This window comes from Athene noctua, chromosome 20, assembly GCF_965140245.1.
Source record: "Athene noctua chromosome 20, bAthNoc1.hap1.1, whole genome shotgun sequence".
Taxonomy (NCBI): domain Eukaryota; kingdom Metazoa; phylum Chordata; class Aves; order Strigiformes; family Strigidae; genus Athene; species Athene noctua.
In genome coordinates, this window is record NC_134056.1 from 5,720,674 (window position 1) to 5,745,759 (window position 25,086).

A 25,086-nucleotide genomic window follows, 5' to 3' on the forward strand; every position below is an offset into this window, starting at 1 on the left:
TTACAGTTTGATGCCTATGAAGCAAAGATATAAAAAAACTAGTTCTCTGGCAATTTGGCAAATTATCACTCTAATTTTTGGCATTGTCCCTTGACTAGTATTTTGCCCATGAAAATAACGTCAAGCATAGGAAGCACTGAGAGTTTTCACAGCCAAGACAGTTATGTCTTGGATAAAGAGAGGCTTCCTCAGTGCTTTCTTGGGAGCATGGGAAACAGCTGCCAGGGCAAAAAGCCAGAAACTATCTTCAGAACTACCATACACTGTCCATGCCTGGAGCAATTTAACAAGTATCCAGCCACTGCATTAAGTACTGCATCTATTTACTTCTCATTGAGGTTCACTTTGACTGAAGAAGCTGAAGGGGCAAAAGATGACTTCTGTGCAACGGGTGTTGTGGAGAGTGGTGTCCCAGGTGAGCTGTCTGCAGCTGGTTTAAAGTTCATGGATCCAAAGGAAAAGGAGCTGGCTGTGGCTGTAGTGGTGCCCACAGAAGGAGCAGGAGTCACAGATGCTTTTGGAGAAGCAGAGGAGAAAGAGAATGTTGCTGCTCCAGTCAGACTGGGAGCCAGGGCTTGTGTGGAGGCATCTGTGCCAAAGGGGTAAGGCGGAGGATCACTGCCCACAGAGCCAGGCATCTTCACAGCTGAAGGCATAAAGGAAAAAGCAGCTGCTCCACTCCCTGCAGGAGGCTGACTTGAGGCAGGCACAGCAGCAGCAGCAACACCCGGTACCGTGTCAGGCTTTAAAGGAGTTGGAGGAGTGGTTGGAGTTGTGGCAGTGCTTCCTGCAGAAAGACAAATGGGGAAGAGACTCATTTGGCTGCACTGACTAATGGCAGAAGGTACTTCAAGGCCAAATGCTGTTTGATGGGGACAGTTCAGCACTATCTTGCTCACCAGACAGACAGTACAGTGACAAAAAGAGATGGCAGAGCCAGGCTTCCAGTCCTCAAACCCAGTAAGTGATACAGAAACTGCACAAAGTCCAAGCCACGATCAATACTACAGTCTGTCTAGATTAATGTTGTCTGGAATTTCTTGTGAAAATGCTTCACCTTTCTCTGTTGATTTTGATGAGGTTCCTGCCATCTCAAATAAAGCAGGCTGTCAGCACACAAGTCAGCCAGTGCTGCAGAGAGGCAGGCTGCCAGACAAAAGCATTGTTTGGGGAAGGAGAAGCAAATTTGGGCTTAGGGAAGAAAAGTGTGGGTTTGCAACTATTACTGCCTGCATGCAGGCAAGCAAAACAATCAGCTTACCTGCCTACCCCAGCATAGGAAACTGCCTACTTCACACTGCATATGGAAATGAATATATAACTCAGATAAAACTACTATTGCTCACCTGCTAACACAATTTCACAGTGCTGCAGAGAGCAATTTTTTAAATAAACTTTTGCTGCAGCCAAACAAACACCTTAGTTCATATCATGGCCTCCTGTGGCAAAACATATGGAGGAAAACCATCACCTCTCTGCAGCATATAGACCACACTGAGTCTGAACAGTGCTTGATCTCTGTCCCGGGGCAGAGCCTGCAGTCACTGCTGCAGCTCCAGTCATATACCCCAAAGCTGGGCAAAGGGCCTCCTAGAATTGCTTTGGCCCCGCTCCCCACAGGTTGATTGCACTGTAGAGTCTAAGCATGCAGACTGCAAAGTGCTTGAGATCCTGCACAATGAACAGGACTAGATAATTTCACACTGATGTGCAAGAGACAGAACAGTTCTGGGAACACAAAACACCCAAGAATTTCTCCCCATTATCATTATGAAGAAAAATATATCTTTTTCGTGACCACGTACACGTCTGACTACCAAACTTACAGATGAAAATGACAGAGATCTACAAATGCAAGTGTTTCCCTAACCCACTGGAGCACTTACCTGCTGACTTCGGAACTCTCTCCCCTACCAACAGCAACGGCTCTGGGGTCACAATAAGCGACCTGACCCCAGGGTTTTGATTGATCATGTAAAATGGGCAGAGCACACCATCCGTAGAGAGCAAGATGAGAACTGGAGCTGGAGCAAGGGTCTTGTCGTCACCTGCAGGAGACCACATATGTAAGTCCTGCAGCCAAACTTTCCTGTCCTGTTCCTACTGGCATTGGCACCTTCATGTGACTTGCTTAGCACAGTATTCCTTACATTTCTCCCTGCTTGCTTTCACTTGCATCTTTGTTCCCTTGCTTCTCCATGAATGCCCAATTCTCTTTAACTTCTTTATTCCTTCCTATTCCTGACAATCTTTCATAAATTCATAGAGGGTTATTTTGACAATCCAGTGTCATCTCCTGAATGACAAAGCCCAATGTTCCACCGTTAATTCCTGTACCAAGCTTTTATCATATTTTGAAGCAGTCTTTTTTCTTCACCTAAACACTGATCCCTCCTTCAATCCTCTAAGCCTTTTAGCAGTTCCTACATTCCACTGGGTCCTGTTACATCATTAACATTCATAAAGTATAAAAAAGAATTGCTACTTAGGAAACTTTTAAAATTTAAAGAAATCCAACATCAGACAAACATCCTGATGATCTGAACCTCCAATATAAAATACCTGCATTTTGTGCAGCTGCAGCTTTGAGCCTAGAGTCTGCTTGAGGACAAATATTCTCAGCACAGTTAAAGGCCTCAAACCACTCCCCGTATTTCTAAAAAAAAATTCTATAATGGTTTAACTGTGCTTAAACAACAAAACCCAACAGATCTAGGATGCAGGAAAAAATCTGCTATAATCACGGTGCTTTGTCTGTCAGGCAGTGCAGTGGGTGGCCATGTTTCTCTACCTATTGGTTCTTCAGGAAAAGCACACTAGGCAAGGGCAGTTTCCACCTGGGAACAAGCTCCAGGACAAATGAGGTTTCTATGCAATCCAAACTTGCTGTGAACTGCAAAGCCAATTAATGTGCAGCCAAAACCAAGCTGATTGCACTCTGTGAGAACACAGAGAATGCGTTAGCAAAATGCTTCTCCAAAAACCTTTCTAAAAATTTCTAAGGTAGCACAACCCGGGCTTAAAAAAAAGCTGTCCTGGCAAATTCTTTAATCCAATAACTGTATAGATTAACAGAGAAAATGCTTCAAATTCAATTTTGCATTCAAGTACAAAGTATGACCTCAATTCCCTTCTGGAGGTTTCCATTCAGGTAAAGTTCTCAGTTAATCGGCACCCTCCTGTGCTCTTCAGGAACTCCTGACTGCAGTACCTTCCACTCTGCCTGAAGGCATCTCTATTTCAGTCTGTCTCTAGGTTTCAAGGGAGAGTTTTCAGAATTCACTAAGGTACAACACAATAGCTCAGATGTACCTTCAGCTTCAGCCTCTGACAAGGTGCTTTAAAGAGCCTTCAGGCAGCGCAGAAGGTACAGCAGTAATGCAACTGGCTAGATGTAGAGCACAGCAGGGTTCAGTCAGTACCAGCCCTGTGCTTCAGTGCAGAATTAAAACCTATATATTCACCTCAACGATCTTTGCTTTTTCTGGCTTTGAAACTAACCCACTTTCCCTTTAGATCAGCACAGATGTACTTCATACAAAACAGTTCTGCAAAATGATACAAGCTACAAGAATAAAGAAAACCTCACAGGCAGTCCAAAGTCCCTGGTGTTAGACTATGACTCCTTTAAACTCACTGTTATCCTGGCTCTGTGAAACACAGACATAACTCAGGTGCTTTGTTTGCCACGTCTGTCAGTGGAGTACCCCAGGCTGCTAAAAGCTTTGAGGAAGAACTACATTTAACACCTGGCCATTTGAATCCTTACACAGAGGCAAGCTGTGTGCTTGGTGTAAAAGGGCAAGATGTGTGTTGGTCTCCTTTTCAGAATGATCTCCCAGAACCCTGAGCATCAGGCTGCCCCTCAAATGTATCACATATATTGCTATTATTTGACTACTCCACAAGAAAGATTGACAAGACTTACTGATCGGGATAGGCATGTTACTGGTGTAGTCTACAGCAACGCCAACAGGCAGCGTGTCATCGCTCTTATCTGTCACAGGAAGTTCTGCTCTGCTGGAGTCCTCCAAAACCCATGATTCCCAGTTCTGCAAAAAGTTAAGATTATTATATTGACTACTGCTTTCCTGTGATCAGCCTTCTTCAGAACTCTAGTCTACTACAGTTGAAAGATAAGACAGCAAAAAAGCTAGAGGACATCTACTTAAGTTTGTCAGATTACCAAATGCCAGAACTATCAGGGCCCTTCACAGACTTGTGTGTGATTTCTCACACATCATGGCACATCAGTTACAGCCAGTTTTAACGCTTGACTTCAGCTGATGACTTCACATGAATCACTATTATAGTGAGCTTGAAAAGTTTTGAGACTGCCACATGAATCACGAAAAATAGATTTATGATACTTGGTTCACAACACACTGTGCTTCTGTTTATCCCTTCTCTTTGGTGTCACCCAGATCTCCTGTTCATCCAAGAATTGTATTTATCTTAAGATTCTGTACAACTCAGATGTAAAAAAAGGGGGTTTGTTTAGGTTTGGGGTGTTTTTAAACATACCATCTCATTGTATTGCAGGTCTTACAGAGGTTATACTCGCTTAGATGTTTGAGATAGAGGAGGTACACATGCACAAATGCAACATAATCAAACATATTACCTGATCCCCTTGCCTGGCAAGAATGCTGACTTCTGTGGAAGCTGCTGAAGCTGCCAGAACTAGATCCCTGTAAACATGGACACAAATAGGTTAAAATCAACATGACAATCCATGGCGAGGTCCCCAGCTCCACAATTCATTATCATCTACACAAATTCATAACTAGGAATGCAGTTATAAAAATATAAACCTGACTTTTCCTCCCAACATGAGGGAAACACGATTGCTACATCACCACAGAACTTCTTATTTTTCATTTAAAACTAGTCACCAGGGGCTGAATCCCCTTGCCAACCAACGATTTGACAGACACTGTATCATTATAAATAATCATGGTCCAAGACAGGTAGTTGAAAAGTTAGGAACAGCTTCTTCACACAGAGATACAATTAATGAGACAAGAGGTCATGCTTTACCCAACTTATGACTTACAACCTCAAGGGAAATGGTTATGACAGATGTTTTAAAATCTTATATACCTCCATGAAATCATATTCATTCTCACCAGACAAACAAGTATGTTGGCATGGAGATAAAGCACGCAGGAGAAATTAACTGTACTTTCAGAAAGCATTTTCAAAATAACAATTTTATTTCATTTCTCTCGTATTCAGGTATTATACATTCCTCTTTTTTGTGAACTATAATATAGGAAGAAGCACTGCCCGCTCAGATATGCGTAACAAGGGAAAGCCCTTGCCATGATTCCCACCACTCACCATTCCTCAACATAGTTGAGGAAGTAATGATGCTGTCTCTCTGTGCAGCTCCCATAGCAAGGCTCCATGAAATTCACAAACTTCTCTGGTCGCTTCTCTTCCTTTTTCTGTAAGACCAACAGTGGTAATTTACCTTCCAATACAGAAATCAAGTAACCTCCCATAAATATGACTGCACCAGGGTACACCAATAATTGCCACATACTTCAAGAGAGAACAGGCATCATGACAGCACTTGAAAAACAAAGAACAAAGCAAACAAACTAAAACCCTCCTCCAAAAGATAAAGGAATAATAAAGGGTTTACCAGGGAATTTAGGTCTCACAACCCCCACTTCACAATGGAAAACCTGATACTAAATAAGAACATATCTGCAGGCCTGAAAGTCTCCTTAACCTAAACAAAAAAAAAAATACACACATACACACACAAAATATATCAAGACTCTACATTGGGTAAGGTTTTCTTCCCAAGTGTTTACTTCAGAGGCCAGGAGTCTCTATGTCGTAAATTTGATCTCAGCAGAGAACAGATGACTGACTGGGTTTTGAGTGGATACTACTCCCTCCACTCAATTCCCCAACCCCCCAACCCATGATTTGCAGTAGCACCAAACTCAAATTCTACACGACGCCAATGTGAATAATAAAAACAACTACTAATAAAACCAACCTGTCATTGTAATAAACAAGTCATGAACAAGCAACAAACACTTCTGTCATTGTGACTTGCTGGCACTTACAGGCAATATGGCTATGACCACTTCTGGAGGTGTTTCCAGTGTCCCATCAGCTGCTGCATATACAATAGTAAAGACATATGTGCCAATCCACAGTACATCCAACACTGAAAGAGAAGGAAACAAATACCTCAGCCAGAAACACACCAGAACGACATTCCTTGTATATCAATTTTAATTGTGCATAGCACACAAAATGACAAACAAATAAACAATCACTAACTTCTAAACTACTAAGATAAAGAATTTCAATTCTTTGTCTGCAGAACATCAATCCTATTGGGGGAAAAGCTATTTGATCCCAGAAATTTCAAACACAAACCAAAAGAATGTATTTGATTTGCTTGATGATATCACAGGCGAGATAACGGCAGTGTTTCCAAACACGGATGATGTTTTGGCAGATCCAAATGAAGTGTTTCTGTTTTTCTAAGCTTACTGCTTTGACATTTTATTGAAGAGTCAAAATGATGAGATGAAACTCACAGGAAACATCAGAATGGGATTTATATCCAGAAATCTTCACGCTAAAAGGAAATTACTTGTGACAGTACTGTCTATCAGATCAATGAGCAAAAAATAGCTTGTAGAACGCCTATGTAAAACATTCTAGAAATAGACAAGGACTCTGGCCGACTGGTAATTTTTCTGTGCAACCCAGATATAAAGCATGTAATTATTTTTTTCAAAATATTTAAAAATCACACTGTAATTACATAAACAGTACAATATACAGCTGCTATAGCTAAAACAATGTGAGGAGGAGTAAGTGAAAATATTTTAAGAGAAAACAGGTTAAAAAGGAGTAAAATGATGTACCTTTAACAGGATTGTCCGAGTCATAAAAGGGAGGACAAGGGATTACTTTCTTCTCCTGCAGATTCTGCAAACAAAAATACTCTTAAATATAAAGAAAAAGCCAACAAACAAAGCCTATTGCAAATTTTGGAGAAAGCCCAGGGAACTGGTTTAGAGAAATTCACCCACTCTTTAACACTGATCATGCAGCACTCTGAAACCAAGACTTCTCAGTCATAGGTGCAAACCTTAAACTAAACCCAACATTGGTCTAAAACACTTAAATATTTCTGACGTGCTTGGGCGGATTCACATGGCTCACACCATGTGCCACATGACCAAATTCTGGAGCTTGCGATGCAAAGAAAATAAAGCATACTGCAAACTAGTGATGAGACACGAGGCCTTACTAGCAACAATACTTACAGGCAGATATTGCACCACGGTGCCATTTTGCCTCCCCACAGCCAGTTGTTTTCCCTTTGGGCTCCAACACACTAAGCAAAAAAGAGAATTTCATTAACACTAAGGAACGGGAAAGTTAAAGGCCCCACAAAAGCAGAACCAATAAATTTAAACCACTTTTCCCCTGAAAAAAAAAATCATTAGTCTGAATTAAACAGGGAGCCATCCAGTCACAGAGAAAGCAAGGCTACACAGAGCAAGACCCAACAGATGATGACTCCTAGTCACATGCTTCCTGGGAAAGGAAGTCAAACCTGAGACAGCATAAACCACAGGTGGGCACATTTGACTAATTTACAAGATGCAGCTCTTCCAATCAATTGGGAAAAATCAGTTACATTGCAACACATTTTCCAAGTCTCAGGAGTTTAAATTCTTCCTTTCTATGAAGATTTTTTTCATAAGAAAACTCCTTCCCAGATAAACAGCCTGTCTTTTGACACCTATCAATATGCTTCTACTTGTCACTGTCTGGCTTTCTGTATGCTGTCCGAGGATGCCACTCACCAGATGTCACAGCTACAGAGGAAGGCAGCGTGGCATACACCTTCACAGAGTCAGTGACCTGCAGGACGGAGATGCTGCCATCGGACAGGCAGATGGCCACCATGGCGGGGCTGGCAGGGTTCCACTTCAGGTCATTGACCATTGCTGCACTTCCCGAGTCCTTGGTCAGTTTGTGGTAAGCAAATGCACGTTTCTGCTGTTTTGCCTTTTAGGAAAGACAAATACATGTATGTCGGTCAAAAGCTGAGCACAGAACTAAGTTCTCCTAAAGTTGTAATTCAAAGCAGTTTCAACCCTCCTGTAAATTAATGACTGATAAAAACAACAAGCAGATTTTGAGGTTACCGAACAATTCCTTTACAAGACATCTCCCACAGAGAGACAGAAAATCCCACCCAAACTATGTCTCTCCTCCTGCTGCATTCTGAAAAAAAACCAAAACCAAAGCCACTTTGTATATGCTTTACCTGATTTAAGAACGTGCGGACATCAAAAAAACCAATGAAGGAACCAATCTCACTGGACATCATACAGACGGACAGCGTGAGATTATCACAGCTGAGAGCCAGGTGCTGCACAGGAAACTTCATGGGAACTAAGGTACTCTGAACATTCTCCACTTAAAACACAAAAGGAAAGGAAAATAGAATGAAGGGGACAAATTTAAATAGCAGGAACTGTTCTTGTAAACAGTTAGAACAAGCTTATGCAAAAATCACCAGTCCTATTAACAGCTGCTGTCAAAGCTAACATGTAGGAAAAAAACTGAGTGAAAGCAAACCCTTTCATCTCTATCAATACAGCCTCAAGAGTTGCCAAATTCCTAAGAAATTCTACTTCCCTTCCTCAGTAACCTGAAGAAAAAAAACCAATTAAGTGGACAGATTTTCTGTTTTACTTATGTATGCACATGAATACCTCAAGTGGTACAGTTACTAAGGACAACAGGAGAACAAAACCATTTTGCACTCAGGTGGTGGAACAGCAATTGCTTCCTCTCTTGCAGTCGTTTAGTCAGAGTGGATGACTCCTCATGAGAGCTCTGTCCCTCCACTCACACACATCCCTGAGGCATGCACAGGTTCACAGCTCAAAGACAAGCTACCAAGACCGTGTGTGGCTGCAAGGAAAGGGATAAATTCTGAAGTAGGAAAAGTCAGCCTCACTGTATGGCACTGACACAGGTGACGAAACCTGAATGACACCTGAACAGGAGCTAGCACAGAGCATCCTGGTGACATCTTCCCAACAATTGTACTTCATTTCAGGTAGAGATACAGCAAATATTGCTCCTGCCTTCTCATGCAAGAAAATTTTGTAATTTCAAGTGCACAAAAGAGCATGACAAGGACTGTACCATAAACCAAGAGTTCCATATCATAAAAACCTGTATAAAGCTGCCTCTGCAAAGACATGAGACATGACTGTGACTTACCAATTTTATTGGGATCTTCTCCCAGCTGGTTTTGCATGAGAAGATTTCTAGTGTGAAAGATCTGCAGGCTGGTTCCTCCACCAGCAAAGACCAGCCCGTATTTGTTAGACACTGCAAGGAGACTGGAACGCTCTTTGGGAAGATCATCTGGAGCATCAAAGATGCGGACCTTCTTCAATGCTCTGAACTGAAAGTCCTGTTGTAAGAGAGTTGGGAAGGAGCTGTACATATGCTGGCAAGAGAAATAGTTTGCTTCAGCTTCTCTAAGACAGTAAGTTGAAAAGCCTCTCCAGGAAAGCTGCAAAACACCTGCTAAGGCAGAGCCCACACCCACACTGTCACTGGCCATCCCATCACATTTTCTGTCTCATCTAAAAAAGACTGCCAGCACAGCACATTTTTTCCATTAGCTGAATTTCTCTTCTACTCAGTGCCTACAGTTCATAAAAACTGTAGGAGTTGAATCTGTCCAGGACATCTAACCTCAGAAACGTACTGAAAACTAGCCAATGGATACAGAAAAAAAAAACAAAGAGAAAGGAACAAAGCAGAGATACAACACAACTGAATAAAACTTGTTGCCACAAAGCTATAAAGCATATATCTGCCTAGATGTGTCTTTGCTTGCTACTGTAATTTATGACACACAGAACAGATACAGTTATTCCTTCCACCTACCCCAGTAATTACTTTGTATAAATCAGACTTGGTTTTTGCATTCGTTTCTCTCACAACTTACACTGTCCTTTTGTAAAGGGAGAAAAAGAAAAGCAGAGTGAGAGATAAAAAAACCCAAAACACAAACTGAATTAAGAAACAGTAGTTGCACTATTACCATGCAAAACCTGACGTTCCCCCTAGGAATAAGTCTCTCTTCCCAATTGTGCCAATTGGTGAACAGAGCACTGAATCTAACACCAGGAACAAAAGTCAAGCATCTAAGTATTATTTCCAAATTATAGCCAAAGCACTGAGTAAGTACATTCCTGCAACCTGAGGAGGCTGTGGGAACTCAGAACCTTCTGCAAAACAGCCCCAACTCCCTTGTTACACTGTACCATAGCAGACAACCACACATGCTGTTCCCAAAAGCAGATTCCCAGCACAAGGCATATTTACAGAAGGGCTTAGAAACACATCACTCCTCTCCCAAAATAAGGTTGCAACTCTCACGTTCTGCTTCTCCTCCCCTAGGCTTTACCAAGGCCTCCCCTCCATCACGGGCCATACCAGTCCCTCTCTCTTCCACACCACAGTCTTTGTACCACTACTGAAAAGTCCTCAAGTGCTTCACAAACCCTGCGAGGCTGCCTCCAAAGGCCCCCACCATCACCCCCCACACACCGGCCTGCCAGCCCTACGGCCCAAGCCAAGTGTCTCCCATAGCCTACCACCCCTCACAGCCCAGGCCAAGCCCTCCTCAAACCCCGCTCCCGTCACGGCCCGAGCCCCCCACCCACCACGGCCTGTCACCCCCGCTCCGGGCCCAAGCCAACGGCCCCGGCCCGAGCCAACCCGCCTGCCAACCCCCCATCACGGCAAGCTGCGCCCTCACATCCCGCCTGCTCCTCCTCCGCCCCTCACCTTCATCTCCCGCTCCGGGATCACGTCCATATCGTCCCCCATGGCGGCGCCGGCAGCCCCGAGGCCCGCGGTCCCCTGCGCCCAGCCGGGAAACCCCCGCGCGCCCGCCCGTGCGCTCACTTCCACTTCCACTTCCACTTCCGCTTCCGCTTCCGGTGGGGCCTCTCTAGCCACGGCTCTCTATGGTCCGCGGCGGCCTGAGTCCTCCAGCGGATCCCGCCTTATGGCAGCAGCGGCCGTGCTCGGCTCCCGGGGGGGCTAAAGATGGGCGGATAAATGCCTGCCCCTCCCAGCGGAGAGCCTGTCTGCACGGCGAGGCCTAGTAAGCGGCTGTGCTTAATAAGCGCTTTACGTTCTAAGGGGGGGGCCTGAGCCAGCCGCAGAGGGTGCTGCCGGCCGCGCCCGCCCGCCCCTCTCCGCCCTGAGGAGATCCAGGTTTGAGGGGACAGACCCCGCCGGGGAGGGGGCAGGCTGCTGGCGAGCTGGCTCTCCCGGCTGCGCAGTGGCAGAGGCTGGCAGGCAGCAGCTTCCACCCTGTCCGTCAACCCTCGGTAAGGGCCTTCGAGGCGTTTTCCACAGCAGAGGGCTGGTGTTGCTGCAGCTCTAAGCAAATCCTGCTCCCTTAGGATGGGCTGCGGCGGGAGCACGTCGCTCGGGGCTGGTCCCTGTACACCTCCGGTTATGTGCAGTTGAGCTAGAAACATGGAAGCTCTGTGAGCTGTGATGGTCTCGCTGTGCTCCGGGGCGCTGCAAAAGCAGCACGTGTGTTTTTCAGACACAGGAGGACCTGGGTTTCATTCCTGCCTGAAGTGTGAGGGCTTCAGCCCCACTCACAGCGCCAGCACGGTGTGCATTACCTTAGCTTTGTGGGGACAAGGACATGTTGAGAGGGGCTGTAGCCAGCTCTAGCAGGCTCTACCTCTCTTTTCCAGTACCAGAAGGACAAGGACTTCCTCAGAGACAAAAGCAATGATGGATTTAGGTAGTGACCTGAACTGTGGCAAACCACATCTAAATTTCCCTAGTGTAATACACTCCCTTTATTTTCTAACTGAACAACAGCTTTAATACCCACAGCCCAGAAAAGCAGGTGCATTCCCAGAGGCTAACAGGCAGCAGAAAGCAGATACTGGGCTCTGATCTAAGGGCAATTCTGTCCTTTTGAGGAACACATGGAAAAAGCGTACCCAGTCATTCCCCCTGGAAACCATTTTGATAACTCACATCAGACAAGAACCCCAGGCAATTGCTTCAAGAGTAGAGAGGATGAAACAAAACAAAAAAACCCAACAAACCACTCTTTCCAGAGTGTCTGCTCTTGATAAACAAGTTATTCCTTAAAACAAGCACTGCCACCTGCTTTCTTTCAGTAAGTCAAAAAAAACTTCATGGCATTTGGTCAGTTATTACGATAGATCAGATCAAGAGTCCAAAGCTATCTCTAGGATCTGTTTAAGGGTTTATATTAACAGACTTGGAAACCAGCTCACTTAATCCACAATCATGTGGACCAAGCTTCAGAGGAGCTAAACTAAATACAATGACACACAGTGTAGCTTCAGAAGATTTATTTCCAGTCCTTAAAGAAGACTGGTGCTGCTTTTGCTTATGATTTTTTTCTCTCCATTACAGTTTTGGTTTTCATGCAAACAGTAGTGAGAATATTTTTATTTAAAAGTGCAGCCTTTGGCAGGAACAATCAGCCTAGTAGAGTTAATCATCTGCATTTCCTTTAAAAAAAAAAATTATTAAACCATGATTTTAAAAAAGTTAAAAGCTGCCAAGAACATTTAAGAAAAGAGTAGGGAAAGGGCAAAGAGCAAACATCTGGATTCCAGAAATTGTGTTATGGAGCAAGAATCACTGCAGTAACCAGAGTGTGGATAGCACAGTCCCAGCTACATCTGGATCCCAGCTCATACTCCACACTTACAGCCCTTCTTATTTTGCAGACTTGAGGCCTTATCCATCAGGGAAATGGACCCGATAGCTCCAGGGGACCAAGCTGAAACACATACAGGGAGGTCTGCAAAATTCAGAGAGACAGAGCAGCTGCGTGAAGACAGATCCTCAGCTGCAACTGGTCTGGCAGGGCTCACAGTTTAGTCACCCAGCTTCCTTTCACCTGAAGGCTTAATTTCCCCATGGCCTTCCTGAGGGGCTGCAAACGCATAACAGCAGCCTTGTTTCTGCACTGGGCAGACAGGACGGACAACCACCCATTCAGAGGTTATGTTCCGGATCAGATCCAAGTGGAGATTCGTCAGGAAGGGGGCCTGTAAGGTAGCTTTAAATCAGCCTCACTGGTGTTGGACCCACCAAGATGAGACTGCAGGATGAACCCACAGACAGACAGAAGCTGTCCCTGCAGTGAGCTGTGCCCACCTCCAAGCCTAAAGGCCCTGCAGGCAAGCAGACCTGTGTCATGCCCCTTCCCACGTTCACCTAGCATGCGACTAGGCCACAGAGCTGGGAGCCTGACTTGTGTTTTGTTGAGATCAGGAGGGAAAGAACTAGTCCAGAGTCAGGAAGCATAGGACGGGAGAGAAGGCACTTATTTCTTTGTACCCATGAAACTGCTGTCAGGGGCTTTGCCAGAGAAATGCTCAGTGTCTGGCAGCAAGGCCCTTTAGGAACCTGTCGTGACAAGCACAGGTCTGAATCCACACATTGGGAAATGCAGGAAGGGCAGAGGAAGGTATGATCACAGGATTTTTTTTTTTGGTCTCACATTACAATTGGTGCTACAGCTTCTGTCTAACAAACCGAGTTGGCTAAGAGATGCAGCAGAAAGACATGAGCGGGGAGGGTCTCCAGCTTCCCTTGCTGTTCCTCTAAGGCAGGTTAGTTGAAAACTAGGACTGTCCACAGTAAAGAGTAACAAAGCACGGGTAACCTCTGTTACAGACAGCAAAGCAAACAGTGCCAATTTTTCAGCCTGTCCTCTTCAAGGGAGGCTGGCTATGTCTCTCTCTGGAGGCGGACCAGAAGGTTTTGGGTTGCTTTCATGGGCTTTTCCTTCAAACATCATGACCCTGCAAAATACAACAGATAATACCAATGAAAAAAGCAGGTGCATCTTTACCCATCACTGGGGGTGGGGTTATTTATCTGCTGAAAAACAGCATCTGCCTTCTGTGCAAAGGGCATCTGATATGAACAGAGGAGGGAAAGCCATGAGAGGGCAGTGCTGCCAGCCTGGCAGGCTGCTTTGCTTTTCCAGCAGCCTCCAGGAGTGGGTCCCAAAGCCTCTGCTGGTTTTCCTCTCAGAGCCCAGAGGATTAGCACGTTTTATTTAGACAGCCACTTCCGAAATCCTCTGGGCACACACTGCACGCCAAGTTCTCCTGATGCGTGAAAGCAAATACAGTCCCTGGCCCACCTTGTACAAAACCACACAGCAGAACATTCAAAAGCCAACACCGAGCAAACAACAGCAATTACAGGCAGGAAAGAGGGCAGAGACAAGGAGCAAGGCACTGGCTAGAAGAATCCCAACCATTTTGTAACCACTAGCACTGTCTTCCTCCCTGAGGATTGTAGCTACGCTGGGAATGCCAGCTGCCACGCTCGATCAAAGGACTGCACTTCTCTTGGGATGAGTTTTACATTTCTGCTCCTGCTCTGAAGAGTCCAACAGACAATGGGGCGTCTGTTAGCAAAAGAAGGGACCCATCTGTGAAAGCTGCTGCAGTTCGGAGGAAGGATGGGAGATACGGTACAGGCTGCAGGCTCAGCCTGCTTCCATGGAGAAAGACAGGAGGAGCAAGGGTGTCAGAAGTCTGTGCATGCTTGGAAGAGGAGCATCCCAACACGCAGACACAGGGCACTCAGTGGGGAGAGCAGACTCATCGCCAGCAAGCACATAGCAGCTTAGAGGGACCACGTGAGATGTGGGAGCAAGATCCTTCCTCCCAACCTGCCGTGAAAGCTGGCTGCATTTCTAAAGCTGCCTTCAGAAGGGGGCAAGGGGGATGGAGAGGAGCAGCTCCTATTCATGGTGGTTACAGACGCAAAAGCAGGGCCAGCCTCTGTGGCTGTGAAAGAAAAAGCCAGGCTTCAATGGGGTGGACATGGAGCCAAGCAAGTGTTCGGAAGCCATTTGTTACAGCAGGACTTTCAGAGCCCCGTCGAGAGGGCAGAGGGGGCCGTGGGAGGCTGGTACTGGCAGCCTGTACTGCAGAAAACCTCTCCCAGCACAAGCCAGCTGTTTCAAGCATGTGTCCTCTCTCCACCTACTGCCTGTCTCTCCAAATCAGGCAGGGAGGGAGTATCCTGTGGGAACCAGGAGACAGCACTGCTGGTGTTGGCAGGACCATCATTCACTGCCCAAGTCCTGCCACCATTCACAGGGGAAGCCTGTGTCCCCGAAGCCAGCAGGAGCCACAGGGGAGAGATGGGAAGAAGTCCTGCAGTGCTGAATGCCTGCACACCCTCGGGAAGGGGAGAGAATCGCTCCACACAGAGCACGTGGGAGGAAGCCTGTGCTAACACGCAGCAGGCAGCTCTGCTGTGAGCACTCGCCGCTGCTCAGTCCAGACACGGGCTTATACACCCTCTCATGTCTCTGTGCAAACTCCCCCTTCACAAGGGTCCTTGTCTCACCCCCACGAACACCAAGCATGCACAGCTCCACCTCCGCAGAACAACTTCTGCTTCCTAGCTCAGGTCCCACGTCTCCCCAGCTCCCTCCCAGGGACACTCACAGTTTAAGCACAGCAGAGCGTTTCCCAAGCATCACGTTGACAAAGTCCTGGTACGAGATGGTCTCGCTAACCCCGCCGGTCACCTCGGAGATCATCTTCTTCAGTTCTAGGTGGGTCTTTGGAGCCCCCATCTTCTCCATCATCCTTTTGACAGACATCAAATCTGCAAGAGCAAGGCAAGCTGTGCTGTCGAGAGGTTACCACACTGAGCACAGACCAACCCTAGGGGAGCAGGCACGAGTTCCCACCTCAGACCACTTCATCTCAGACTCCAGAGCTGACAGCATTAAGCTGTTGCTGAAAGCCAAGAGAAGCCTTCCAATACAGTCCACTGCTGTGCTGCCAGTGCAGAGCATCACTTCCCTTCTGTGCAGCTCAAGATAAAAGCACCACACACACAGAAGAGGGACAACTCTCCAAGTGCTCCAGAGACACGTGGGGACACTGCTCTCTAGCTCAGAGCGTGGCGCCAAGAATCACAAGGATGGGGAGGAGGGAAGCAACGCCGGGTTAAATCTGGAGACAAACAGGCTGTGGGGAGCAGGCGTCCCTGCCCATCGCCACAGGACATTTCCTTCCATTGCTCTGCTGCCCGCTGTGATCTGCGGCCCCTTCCCTCCCGGAAATGGCAGCGCAGCCTGAGCCGGGCCTCCTCCAGCTCCCCACAGGCTTTACTTCAGCTCGAGGACTGGTGGAGGAGGGGAGCAAGGCAGCAGCCTCCTGGGAGGGCACAGCATGTGAGCGATAACACTTCAGTGTCAGCTCCAGGCCTGCAGAAGCCTAGATCTTTACATAACTGGTGCTTTCTGGGCCCAGGGCTGCTCAGCGGAGCCAGACTCAAACCCAAGTCCCCTGCTTCCCTCTGCTCCCCTTCCAGCAAAGCAGAGAGCTGCTCTGCGCCAGAAATGCTCATGGTTTTAAACACCTTCTGCCTCAAGTCAGGCAAAACCCAGGATTGTCCAAGCCCTGCAGCTTCCCAGCTCCGGAAATGCTGAGGATTGAGGATGCCTCAGTGGAGAAGAAGGAAGAAGAAAAAAAGCATTTAGAGCAGAAAGAAGTGGAGGAGCTAAGCAGAGACTCAGAAAGAGAGCAGGACTGACAAGAGCTTAGGTCTTGAAGCAGGTGAAGAGAGACTGAGGAAGCTGAGAGGCAGGGGCTGGAGAGTCAAGGAAGCTCCTCACTGGGGATCAAGAGCCAAGCAAGGCTGGACAGAGGAGCAGCCCACAGGTTTTCCGCCTCAGCCACACCAGTACAGAGAGAAGCTGCAGATATAGCAGTGGAAACCACCTCAGCAGGCTGTTGCTCTTCCAGCTCAGCACCAGCATCCCCCAGTCACTCACCAATCTCGCCTTGGTTGTTCAGGTCAAACTCCATGTACTTCTCTGGAAGAGACAGAAGCAAGTTAGAAGGACACTAGAGAAGGGAGTGGACAGGGTTTTGGAGTGCTGCCTGCTTAGAGCAATGAAATAAAAGATTGATATACTGTCAAACGCAAACAGTTCAGAGAGGGAGACCATCTCAAGACCTGGTTTTAACACCCTTAACTTCAAAGCCCTGGAATTGAGATAAATGCTCTTTAATTGTGGCTGCTTTTCTTTAAGCTGAAGGAAAACACTGGCACAAGAACAAGGTATCAGCTATCCATGGATAGCATTAAAAGGTTTCCAGAAAAACAAAGCTCTGGAACAGCCTCCCAGAAGGAGTAGCAGGGAAAACAAAACAATGAGCTCTCCCAAAATGAAGTTTGATCGGATTAGGAGGGGGATTAAATGACATAGTTGCCTGCAATAGCAAGGGACAGACTCTGTAGTTCTCCCAACACTGTGCTGCACTCCCAGAGCAGCACCTGCCAGGAGAGATGCTCAAGGACCACAGCAAGAGGCCAAAGCCAAGAACAGCCTAGGAGTAGTAATGCTGGAGCAGGTTGTTTGCCCTTCCAGCCTGCTGTCAAACATTGCTGAATCGGGCAACTCCAGCATCCTCAGAGAAAGGCAGAGCCTGCTCTAAAAGGTCTGGTTCTCTCTGCACATGCTGTAATAAACTGAGCACTGATTTGCGTTAAAAAAAAATCAGGATTTCAGTCCTGTGCTGCTTCTGACCTTTGGAGTGGCACACCTGCATGCTTTCTACCCACCCCCTCCCTTGCTAGCTGTTCCCCATTTAGACTCTAAGCTCTCCAGGCAAGGATTTGTTTGTCTTACAGATAATACAGCTCCTGGCACTGCAGGGGGCCCCCCATCATCTCAAGTTCTGCTAAATGAGAAGAGCAAGATGCCTGCTGCCACCATCTATCCACGCTGAGCTGGAGAAGTCTCCACTTGCCCTGCAGTTAGCATTCACTCCCCAGAACAACCTCAGAGGGCTCAAATTAAGTGAGAGCTCCCAGGCTGCTCCTCCCCAAAGGGGCACCAGCAAGCAGATGAGCATGAACAGACTCATCAAAGGGAAGAGTGAATATTTCACACATCAGAGCCTTCCCAGGACCTGTGCTTCTGAAGGAAAGTGCTGGATAAACTGGACTGATGGGCAGGAGGCAGAGTCTTGGCATGTCTTCACCTGGGTCTCAGCTGGTGGATTACCCCTGTCAGGAACTGACCAGGACAGATCTACAGAAACACCACATACAAACCAAAGCTGTTCGTGCTTCAGGCAGGAATAAATGTCTCTCTTCAAGCATTAAGCAACTCATCCTAGATGAAATCGGGGCTGTCACCCACATGCTTAGGGGCCAAAGCGATGCTTGATGTGGAACTGTCTCTCCCCACACCCTGCCCCACCACAATGACCTTGTGCAAATGAACTGCCACCTCCCTGGGCGGGGTCAGGCACCCCAGCATGCGCTCGGGGACACAAACCCTGCTCTGCCGTGTCTGTGCCCAGCACATGTTTTCTTTTCTTCTCAGCTGACACTTGGCCAAAAGCACAGAGAACAGAGGCAGCTTTACATCATCATGCTCTAAGCCTCAGCTCACACATTCATCTTCCCCTCCCATCCCAGCTGCAGGGATTTGGTGGGGCAAAACCCGGCATGGTCCCTCCCCTCACAAATGCATTTACACAAACACTGCACAGGGGCTCCCCTGGCCTGGCTGGGGAGGGCAGAGGGAAGGATGGCAGAGAAGAAACGCTCCCCCCATCATCACACAATGAACCTATTGTTGAAGGAGCCGGAGGAGGCATTGGAGAGTGGGACAGGCCACGGAGACAAACTCACGGGGCAGTAGAGGGAGATGCCAAAGGCTCTCGTTACAGGGAATTCTGCGCCTGTGACCTACAGTTGCAATGTTTGAAGAGCCCCAATTGTGATGGGAAAAATAATGCGGGCCTGCAGCCAAAAGCCAAAGCCATACAAAAGGCAACAGAAAAAAAGAACGGGGAGCACAGGAGGCTCCTCTGTGCTCAGCAGGGTAAGGGATCACAAAACCCCAGCCAGCTTCTTCCACGCTGGATTGCAAAGCCAGAATTCAAAGGGGCATAGCAGACAACGCCCGAAATGGAAGCAAGGTCAGGTTTTTATTTGATTACAGCCAGGCTGAGGACAAACCTTGAGGACAGTGCAACAGAGAAGTTATGTTTTCTCAACTGCCTTCAGCTGCTGCTTGGAAAGGAAGTGGATTCACCCAGAACAGCCCTGCTAAATCTTGCCCTGTTACCACTTTGGGAACAAGCTCTAGAGGACCCCAGGCTTTTGAGCTGTCTCTCTATGTCCCATCCCAGCAAACGGCCCAAACCTAAGCTCCAGATCTGCTGAACCACTGGAGTGAGGCTTTGGCCAGGACCAGAGCTACATTACTACCGTTGCCTCTGGTACCAAGGGGCTCAGACTGAAAAAACTTTTGAGAAGAAAAGTCCCCAACTTCTTCAGGAAGCAGCTGATCTGTGGGAAGAGGTCCTCCTACTCACTAAAAAAAAAAAAGAGTCCAGCTACTGCATCGTCCATTATACCAGCTAGCTTGTCTAGATAACTAGACAGAAACCATCCTCCTTTGCTGCTCCCCGGGCTTTTGCCCACGCAGCAGGTTTTGCAATAATAGCAGCTGCCAGGCAGGATGTCTGCAGGGTGACATGTCCCTGCCCTGCAAGTGGGGGAAGCACAAAGGCTCATGTGGGAAAACCACCTCTCCAGGGAGGTGACCAAGTCCCACAAGCAAGGGGGAGGTATCCATCCCAACTCTGTCACTTGTATTTGGCAGAGAATCTCAGGCTGGTAAGATGCAAGTATTGAGGAGAATAATCTGTTCAGAGCAAAGAGTCAGGCTGAAAGGACAGGGAAACCCTCCGGTTCTCACCTTTGAACACTGCCAACTTCTCCTCCAGGTCTTCTTCATCACTGAACTTTGGGTCACAGAGAAATTCCTAAAAGAGGAAAAAAATAATATCCCCAAGGTTAGAGACACAAAGGAAAAAACACCCTAGAGGGCATGTACAAATGCAGCATTACCCAGAAGACCTATGCAATTCCCAGAGAGCCACATCTGAGCAACAGTGCCAGGAGGCTTGAAAATGGGTTGAATCCTTCCACACCTTGTCATTAACATTCCAGCGCAAGGGGAATGCTTCTGGTGTCTCAGATTTCTCACAGCAGCCTGAGAGAGGACTGGACTCCATGTGCTTTTGGAATAACTGCATGAAACTCCCTCTTCTTGCTCACCCAAAGTTTTAGCTCTCCACATCTCTGCTTACGCACACACAGCACATGGCTTGGGCACCTATTGCCAGCAAGGGCTTCTAGTCCTTGCAAAAAACACTTTGATCTCAGATTTCAAACTCTTGGATAAACTCTGAGGGCTAAGCAAATAGAACAGGCAAAGTTTGCAGAACATTGTGCACCCAAGAGATGACAGGTATTTTGGGGTAGGGAATGGGGTCTCACTCTCTCAGACTGCCTATCCATTTTCCCCCCTGCCCTGCTCAGGCTGAAGAGGAAATCCTGGGTCACTTCGGGTCACTTGTCCCTAGCCCCACCTCAAAAACCTTCAGGTACCCTGGAGAACAAACCACAACTTGCACAGCCAGCTCCACCGCAATGCCCTGCCAGCAACACCCCCCCGCAGCTGTGAGCAGCAGGGTCTTGCTCCTGCCTCTACCCTCCCACACCGCCTAGCTCCAGTGAGCCCAGCACAGCTTAATGACTCGATCTGTGTTCAGCAATAACACCACATTCTTCAGTGTAGAAATCATTAACATCTGCACAGCTTATGCATGGCCTGTCCAGGATAAAACTCCTCCAGGGGTTAGAGTGGATAGAGGGCTGAGGCTGTTCCCTACTCTGGGCACGTGTTCCTCACCACTGTTCTCCGTGCTCAGGAGGAAGACAGGAGTGGGTTGCCAAGAGACTAAGTCCTCCAGCACTGGTAGTACTGGGGCAGCATCACTTGTGATTAATGAGACCACCTCCACCCCCCCCAAGAAGCCCCATCTGCAGGCACTGGGGCATCAGGACTGCAGGAGGTCCACAGAGCCATCACTGACCCAAATGCCCTCCAGAGCACGTTCTCATTTCTTCAGAGGGAGGACTGAAACCAGCTATCTCCAGATGGGACAAGCTGGGCCAGTCTGGCTGCTGGGCCAGCTCTGGAAGCTCTGCAGCCAATACCTGGTTCCTGCTGCCACAGCCAGCCCTGAGCCTTTCACGCTCAACCGCCACCTGCCATCCTGACCCCACAGCACATGCTCTGGGCCCCTCCAGCACACCCCCCCCTTCCTTCCTCACTGGGACAGAGGAGCCTGGACCTGCCCAGAGAGTCCAAATGCCTCAAACCTTCACTGCCTGTTAACCACTGCTTTGACAAGTCTTATCTGCCGCTGAACTAAGGTTTCGCAGGAAGCCCACTAGGACAGAAGTGACTGTCATCCCTTCCTCCCATCTCACAAACTCCAGATGGGACACCAGAGACCATGCCCACTAAACCAGCGTGACAGAGACTTCCCTTATCACCATGGACACCAACTCAAAGTGAGAGCTGTGGTGAAAAGCAATGTTCCCAGTTCCTTCTTTCGCTCTCCTTTGCCAGCTCAGTTTCATTTATCTGTTATTTCTACCCAGGGGTATCGTTTGCCAGCCCAACACAAAGGGCCCAATTCAGCTTTGAGACCTGGGCTCAGCTAGCAGCAGAAGTCACCAGAGAGCAGAGTAGTGTTACCTACTGCCGTTGCCACTGAATAGCCTCTGTAGAAGGTACTTGCCAAACATCACTAAGAACCAAAAACATCTCCTGTCCACCAGGTCACAGCCTCATTCCTGCCCTGCAGGAGCAGCAGGTGGTTGCAGCTACCAGCAGGACAGGGGATGTGAGAGCAGAGCCCTGTATTTCTCTGGGAGCAAGAAGCAGCACAGAAATGGTGAAGACCAAAGGGATGATGGCCAAGGGACATGTGCCCAGAGGTGCAACAGCCCCAGCAGCATGGTAGGAGAGCAGGATGGGTGACACTGCACATACCTCACACCCTTGCATTTCAGCTGGAGGGGAATGGGACAGCCCACCAGTGTCACAGCTCTGCTCCAGATGGAAGGAAGCAAGAGGGGAGCGTATTTCAAAGGCATTCCACCCTCCACATTGTATGCAAGCCGGGCTGAGACAGCGATAAGGCAAACACTCACAATAGCACACAGGAATTCAGTCCCCAGGGCCAGTGACTCAGACTCAGCCGAATGGCTGAAGTTCCTCCTAGAGCCCTTTGCTAAAGCTCTCATTTTAAGGGGCATGTTCTATTAATAAGAAGTGCTTAATAAGCCCCAGCCTCTCCCCCGCTCCTGCCCTGAACAGCCTTTCTTGGGCAGAGAGGCTTTTCTAAGCCAATAAACTCAGCCACACAAGTCCCAGCTACCTGCATGACCTGAGCAAAGCCAGATCCTTCCTCCCTTTCCAAAACGGCATCTGCAATCAGCAGGCCAAGCTCTCACTGGGCTGCTTAAGTGCTCAACACCAGCCATCCTGCCTGCTGGGGCTGGGACGGGGCTGAGGGATGCTCCTGCCTGCCCTGGATGGGAGCAGCAGGCACCTGCTCTCCGGCGGGCTGAACTCCTTCCCTGCAGGCCGGCGCATTAGAAGGTAAAACTGGGTTGAAACTAATCTCTGCTGGATTAGATTTGCCACCTTGATGCACGAGGCTGAACAATGTGATTGCCGTTCCCCAGGAAGAGGGGAATGGCCAAGAGGGGATCTCGGAGGAGTGTTTCAGGCTGGAAGAGAGAATTCAATTCTAAGAGTCAGCTGTCCTTCAGCAGCACGTGTGCACGCAGGACGCTGCCTGCCAAAGACTCGTATCCCAGCGAGAGTTCTGGAGTAGAAATCAGCCAAGAGAACAGGGCTGGGAGGGAGCTAAGTGTTAGGATGAGAGAATGAGATTAAGCCTGATAGGAATTTGGCTTGATAGGTTTTATTAGGAGCACTTTACTGGGTTGCAGCCCTGGGGCTCTTCAGGCTTGGGAAACCCCCTCCCTGGCTCCACTCACAGTATCAGCCCAGGTTTACCTATCAGCTCTGTCAGAAGGAGGTGTGAGCCAGTTCACTTGCATGCCTGCTCACAGCAAACTCCCCCTCCGCCCCCCCCCCGCCCCCCCGCCACCACACAGAGCTGGCAGAGCAAGCAAAGCACAGCAGCATGGCATTTGCTGCCCAGAGCTGCTGCAGCGCAACAGCTGCTCAAGATCCGTGGGCTGCCACTACCCGTGCTATCTGCAGCTTGATTTCTATCTGCTCAAATCCCTTCTCCTAGCACTGAGCCAACACACGGGGCAGCAAGGACACAAACAAGCAGCTCCCACCTCTGTCAGTGGGAAGTTATGTAGCTTGTTTCATTTTTGTCATCCAAACCTCACCCAGAGAAAAAAGCCTGCCAGAAGCAATGGCTGCTTAGGGGGCAGGTAGGAGCCTGTCCCCTGCGTGGAAGAGCCCCCAGCCCTGGGGCACAGTGGTGTCCCATCAGCAGTGTCCCAGAAAGCACAGCTTCCCAGACTCAGCCCTACAGCTCCTACCAGCTGAAGGATCACGGATTCCCCCGCACCCCGTGCCTGAGCGATGCTGGAGGACGGCTCTGAAAGCAACAGAAACTGCCACAATAGGTACAACACACTCCCTTCCTCCCCAACCCAAGGGTCAACACTACCTCGGCTATGGGGGATGTGTCAGACCCACCTACACGTCCCCTGGGCGCAGGGTGTGCCCTGCTTGCCCTCCAACAAGCACATTTCAAAGGCTCCTTTTAGCCAAGTGCTCTTATTTTACAATTTATGCCCCAGCTCCTCTTTTTCCGCTCTTATTCCTGAGCACCTCCTGGTTTCTAATGACTTAATTCCCACTCCAGCAACCTACATAAACTTCACCCCCACCTGGAGGAACATTGGCACTTTTCACAGCCCAGTCACTGCGAGAAGGCAAGCCCACCATCTCTTCTAGGTTCTCATCTTGCGGAGCTCTTTGATTTCTCCACCTATAACACCAAGGTCCCACTGGCTATACCAGCGAGTGACCCGCAAACGCGCCTAGAAATCCCATCGTTGATTGTTTCAAGGTTAAAACCTTCTTTTCACCCTCAGAACTGCTCTCGGCCGGGAGGGATGCCAACAGAGCTGCCCCACAGGCCATGCCAAGGAAGGGATGGGGCAAGCCTGAAGCTCGGGGGAGAGGACCTCGCCTGACCCCGGCGTGGAGGGCCGCAGCCCAGCGTACTTTGCACTAATCCAGGAGCTGCCATTCCCCCTGCCCAAGGCTTGTGGGACGTCCAACCATCCCTGGCTCCCCAGTCACCCACCGCAATTGAAAACTAAAAAAGCTTGAGTCAGCTCTTCTGAGCAGCAGAAACTCCTCAATCCTGGGAGAAAAAAAAAATCAAAGTGCTCGATACAGCGGAGGGGACACGGAAACCCTCCGGGAGAACAATAACTCCTGGTCGTGCTGGAGCAAGTTCCCAAAGGAACTTTTTGCAGCAGCTGAGGGCTGGGGGGCAACAACCGCGGGCAGAGGGGATGGATATGCACCCCCCTGCATCCACCGCCTCCGATTCCCCTCCGAGGGGTTCACAGAAAAGGGGGACACACACACAACCCCCCCCCAGAGCTCCACCTGCCCCTACCTTCTCCCTCCTCTCCCCCGCCCCGCCGCAGCCCCATCCCCACCCCGCGGTCCCCTCGGGTCTGCTCGGCTCGGGACAGGGGGAGGGGGTTTGGGGGGGTGTCCCCAGCCCCACCTTGTTGATCTCCTCCAGCCGCCCGTCCTGCGGGGCCCGCCGCAGCCCCCCGCCGCTCGGCCGGCGCCGAGCCGCCATCTCCCGGAGCCGCCCCGCGCCCGCCGCCGCCTTAAGTAGGGCCGGGCCGGGCCGGGCCCCCCGCCCCCGCCGTTAACCCCTTCCCCGCCCCGGCTGCTCCTCCCGCGGGGTGAAGCCGGGTCCCCGCGGGCTGCGGCCCCTCGGCAGGGTCTTGAAGGAGGAGTACAAGGTGCGGAGCTGCGGCCGGGCTCCGGCCGGGAGGGAAGCGGCACCCCGGGGATCCGCTCCGCAGCCACCCCGG

The 25,086-nt window shown here is 49.0% G+C and overlaps 2 protein-coding genes across 4 annotated transcripts in view; both read right to left on the bottom strand.

Annotated features, from left to right (window-relative positions):
* NUP214 (nucleoporin 214) overlaps positions 1-10,986 on the bottom strand; it is a 45,728-nt gene extending 34,742 nt beyond the window's left edge. For all 3 annotated transcript variants that reach the window (XM_074923711.1, XM_074923710.1, XM_074923709.1), the window contains exons 1-12: positions 10,873-10,986; positions 9,289-9,484; positions 8,321-8,472; positions 7,854-8,058; positions 7,308-7,378; positions 6,903-6,966; positions 6,087-6,190; positions 5,344-5,450; positions 4,625-4,691; positions 3,929-4,052; positions 1,887-2,048; positions 328-787 (exon numbers count right to left, since the gene is read on the bottom strand). In XM_074923711.1, coding sequence (XP_074779812.1) covers positions 328-787; positions 1,887-2,048; positions 3,929-4,052; positions 4,625-4,691; positions 5,344-5,450; positions 6,087-6,190; positions 6,903-6,966; positions 7,308-7,378; positions 7,854-8,058; positions 8,321-8,472; positions 9,289-9,484; positions 10,873-10,914 — 1,754 coding nt within the window. In that variant the 5' untranslated portion in view covers positions 10,915-10,986. The remainder of the gene's footprint in view (positions 1-327; positions 788-1,886; positions 2,049-3,928; positions 4,053-4,624; positions 4,692-5,343; positions 5,451-6,086; positions 6,191-6,902; positions 6,967-7,307; positions 7,379-7,853; positions 8,059-8,320; positions 8,473-9,288; positions 9,485-10,872) is intronic.
* A 1,437-nt stretch (positions 10,987-12,423) lies between these two features.
* AIF1L (allograft inflammatory factor 1 like) lies at positions 12,424-24,872 on the bottom strand. Its single transcript, XM_074923832.1, has 5 exons — positions 24,768-24,872; positions 19,868-19,934; positions 16,919-16,960; positions 15,579-15,741; positions 12,424-13,907 (listed from the first exon to the last, which is right to left on the bottom strand). The coding sequence occupies exons 1-5, from the start codon at positions 24,843-24,845 to the stop codon at positions 13,820-13,822; spliced, it is 438 nt and encodes a 145-aa protein (XP_074779933.1). The 5' UTR covers positions 24,846-24,872; the 3' UTR covers positions 12,424-13,819.
* Between the last annotated feature and the right edge of the window lie 214 nt (positions 24,873-25,086).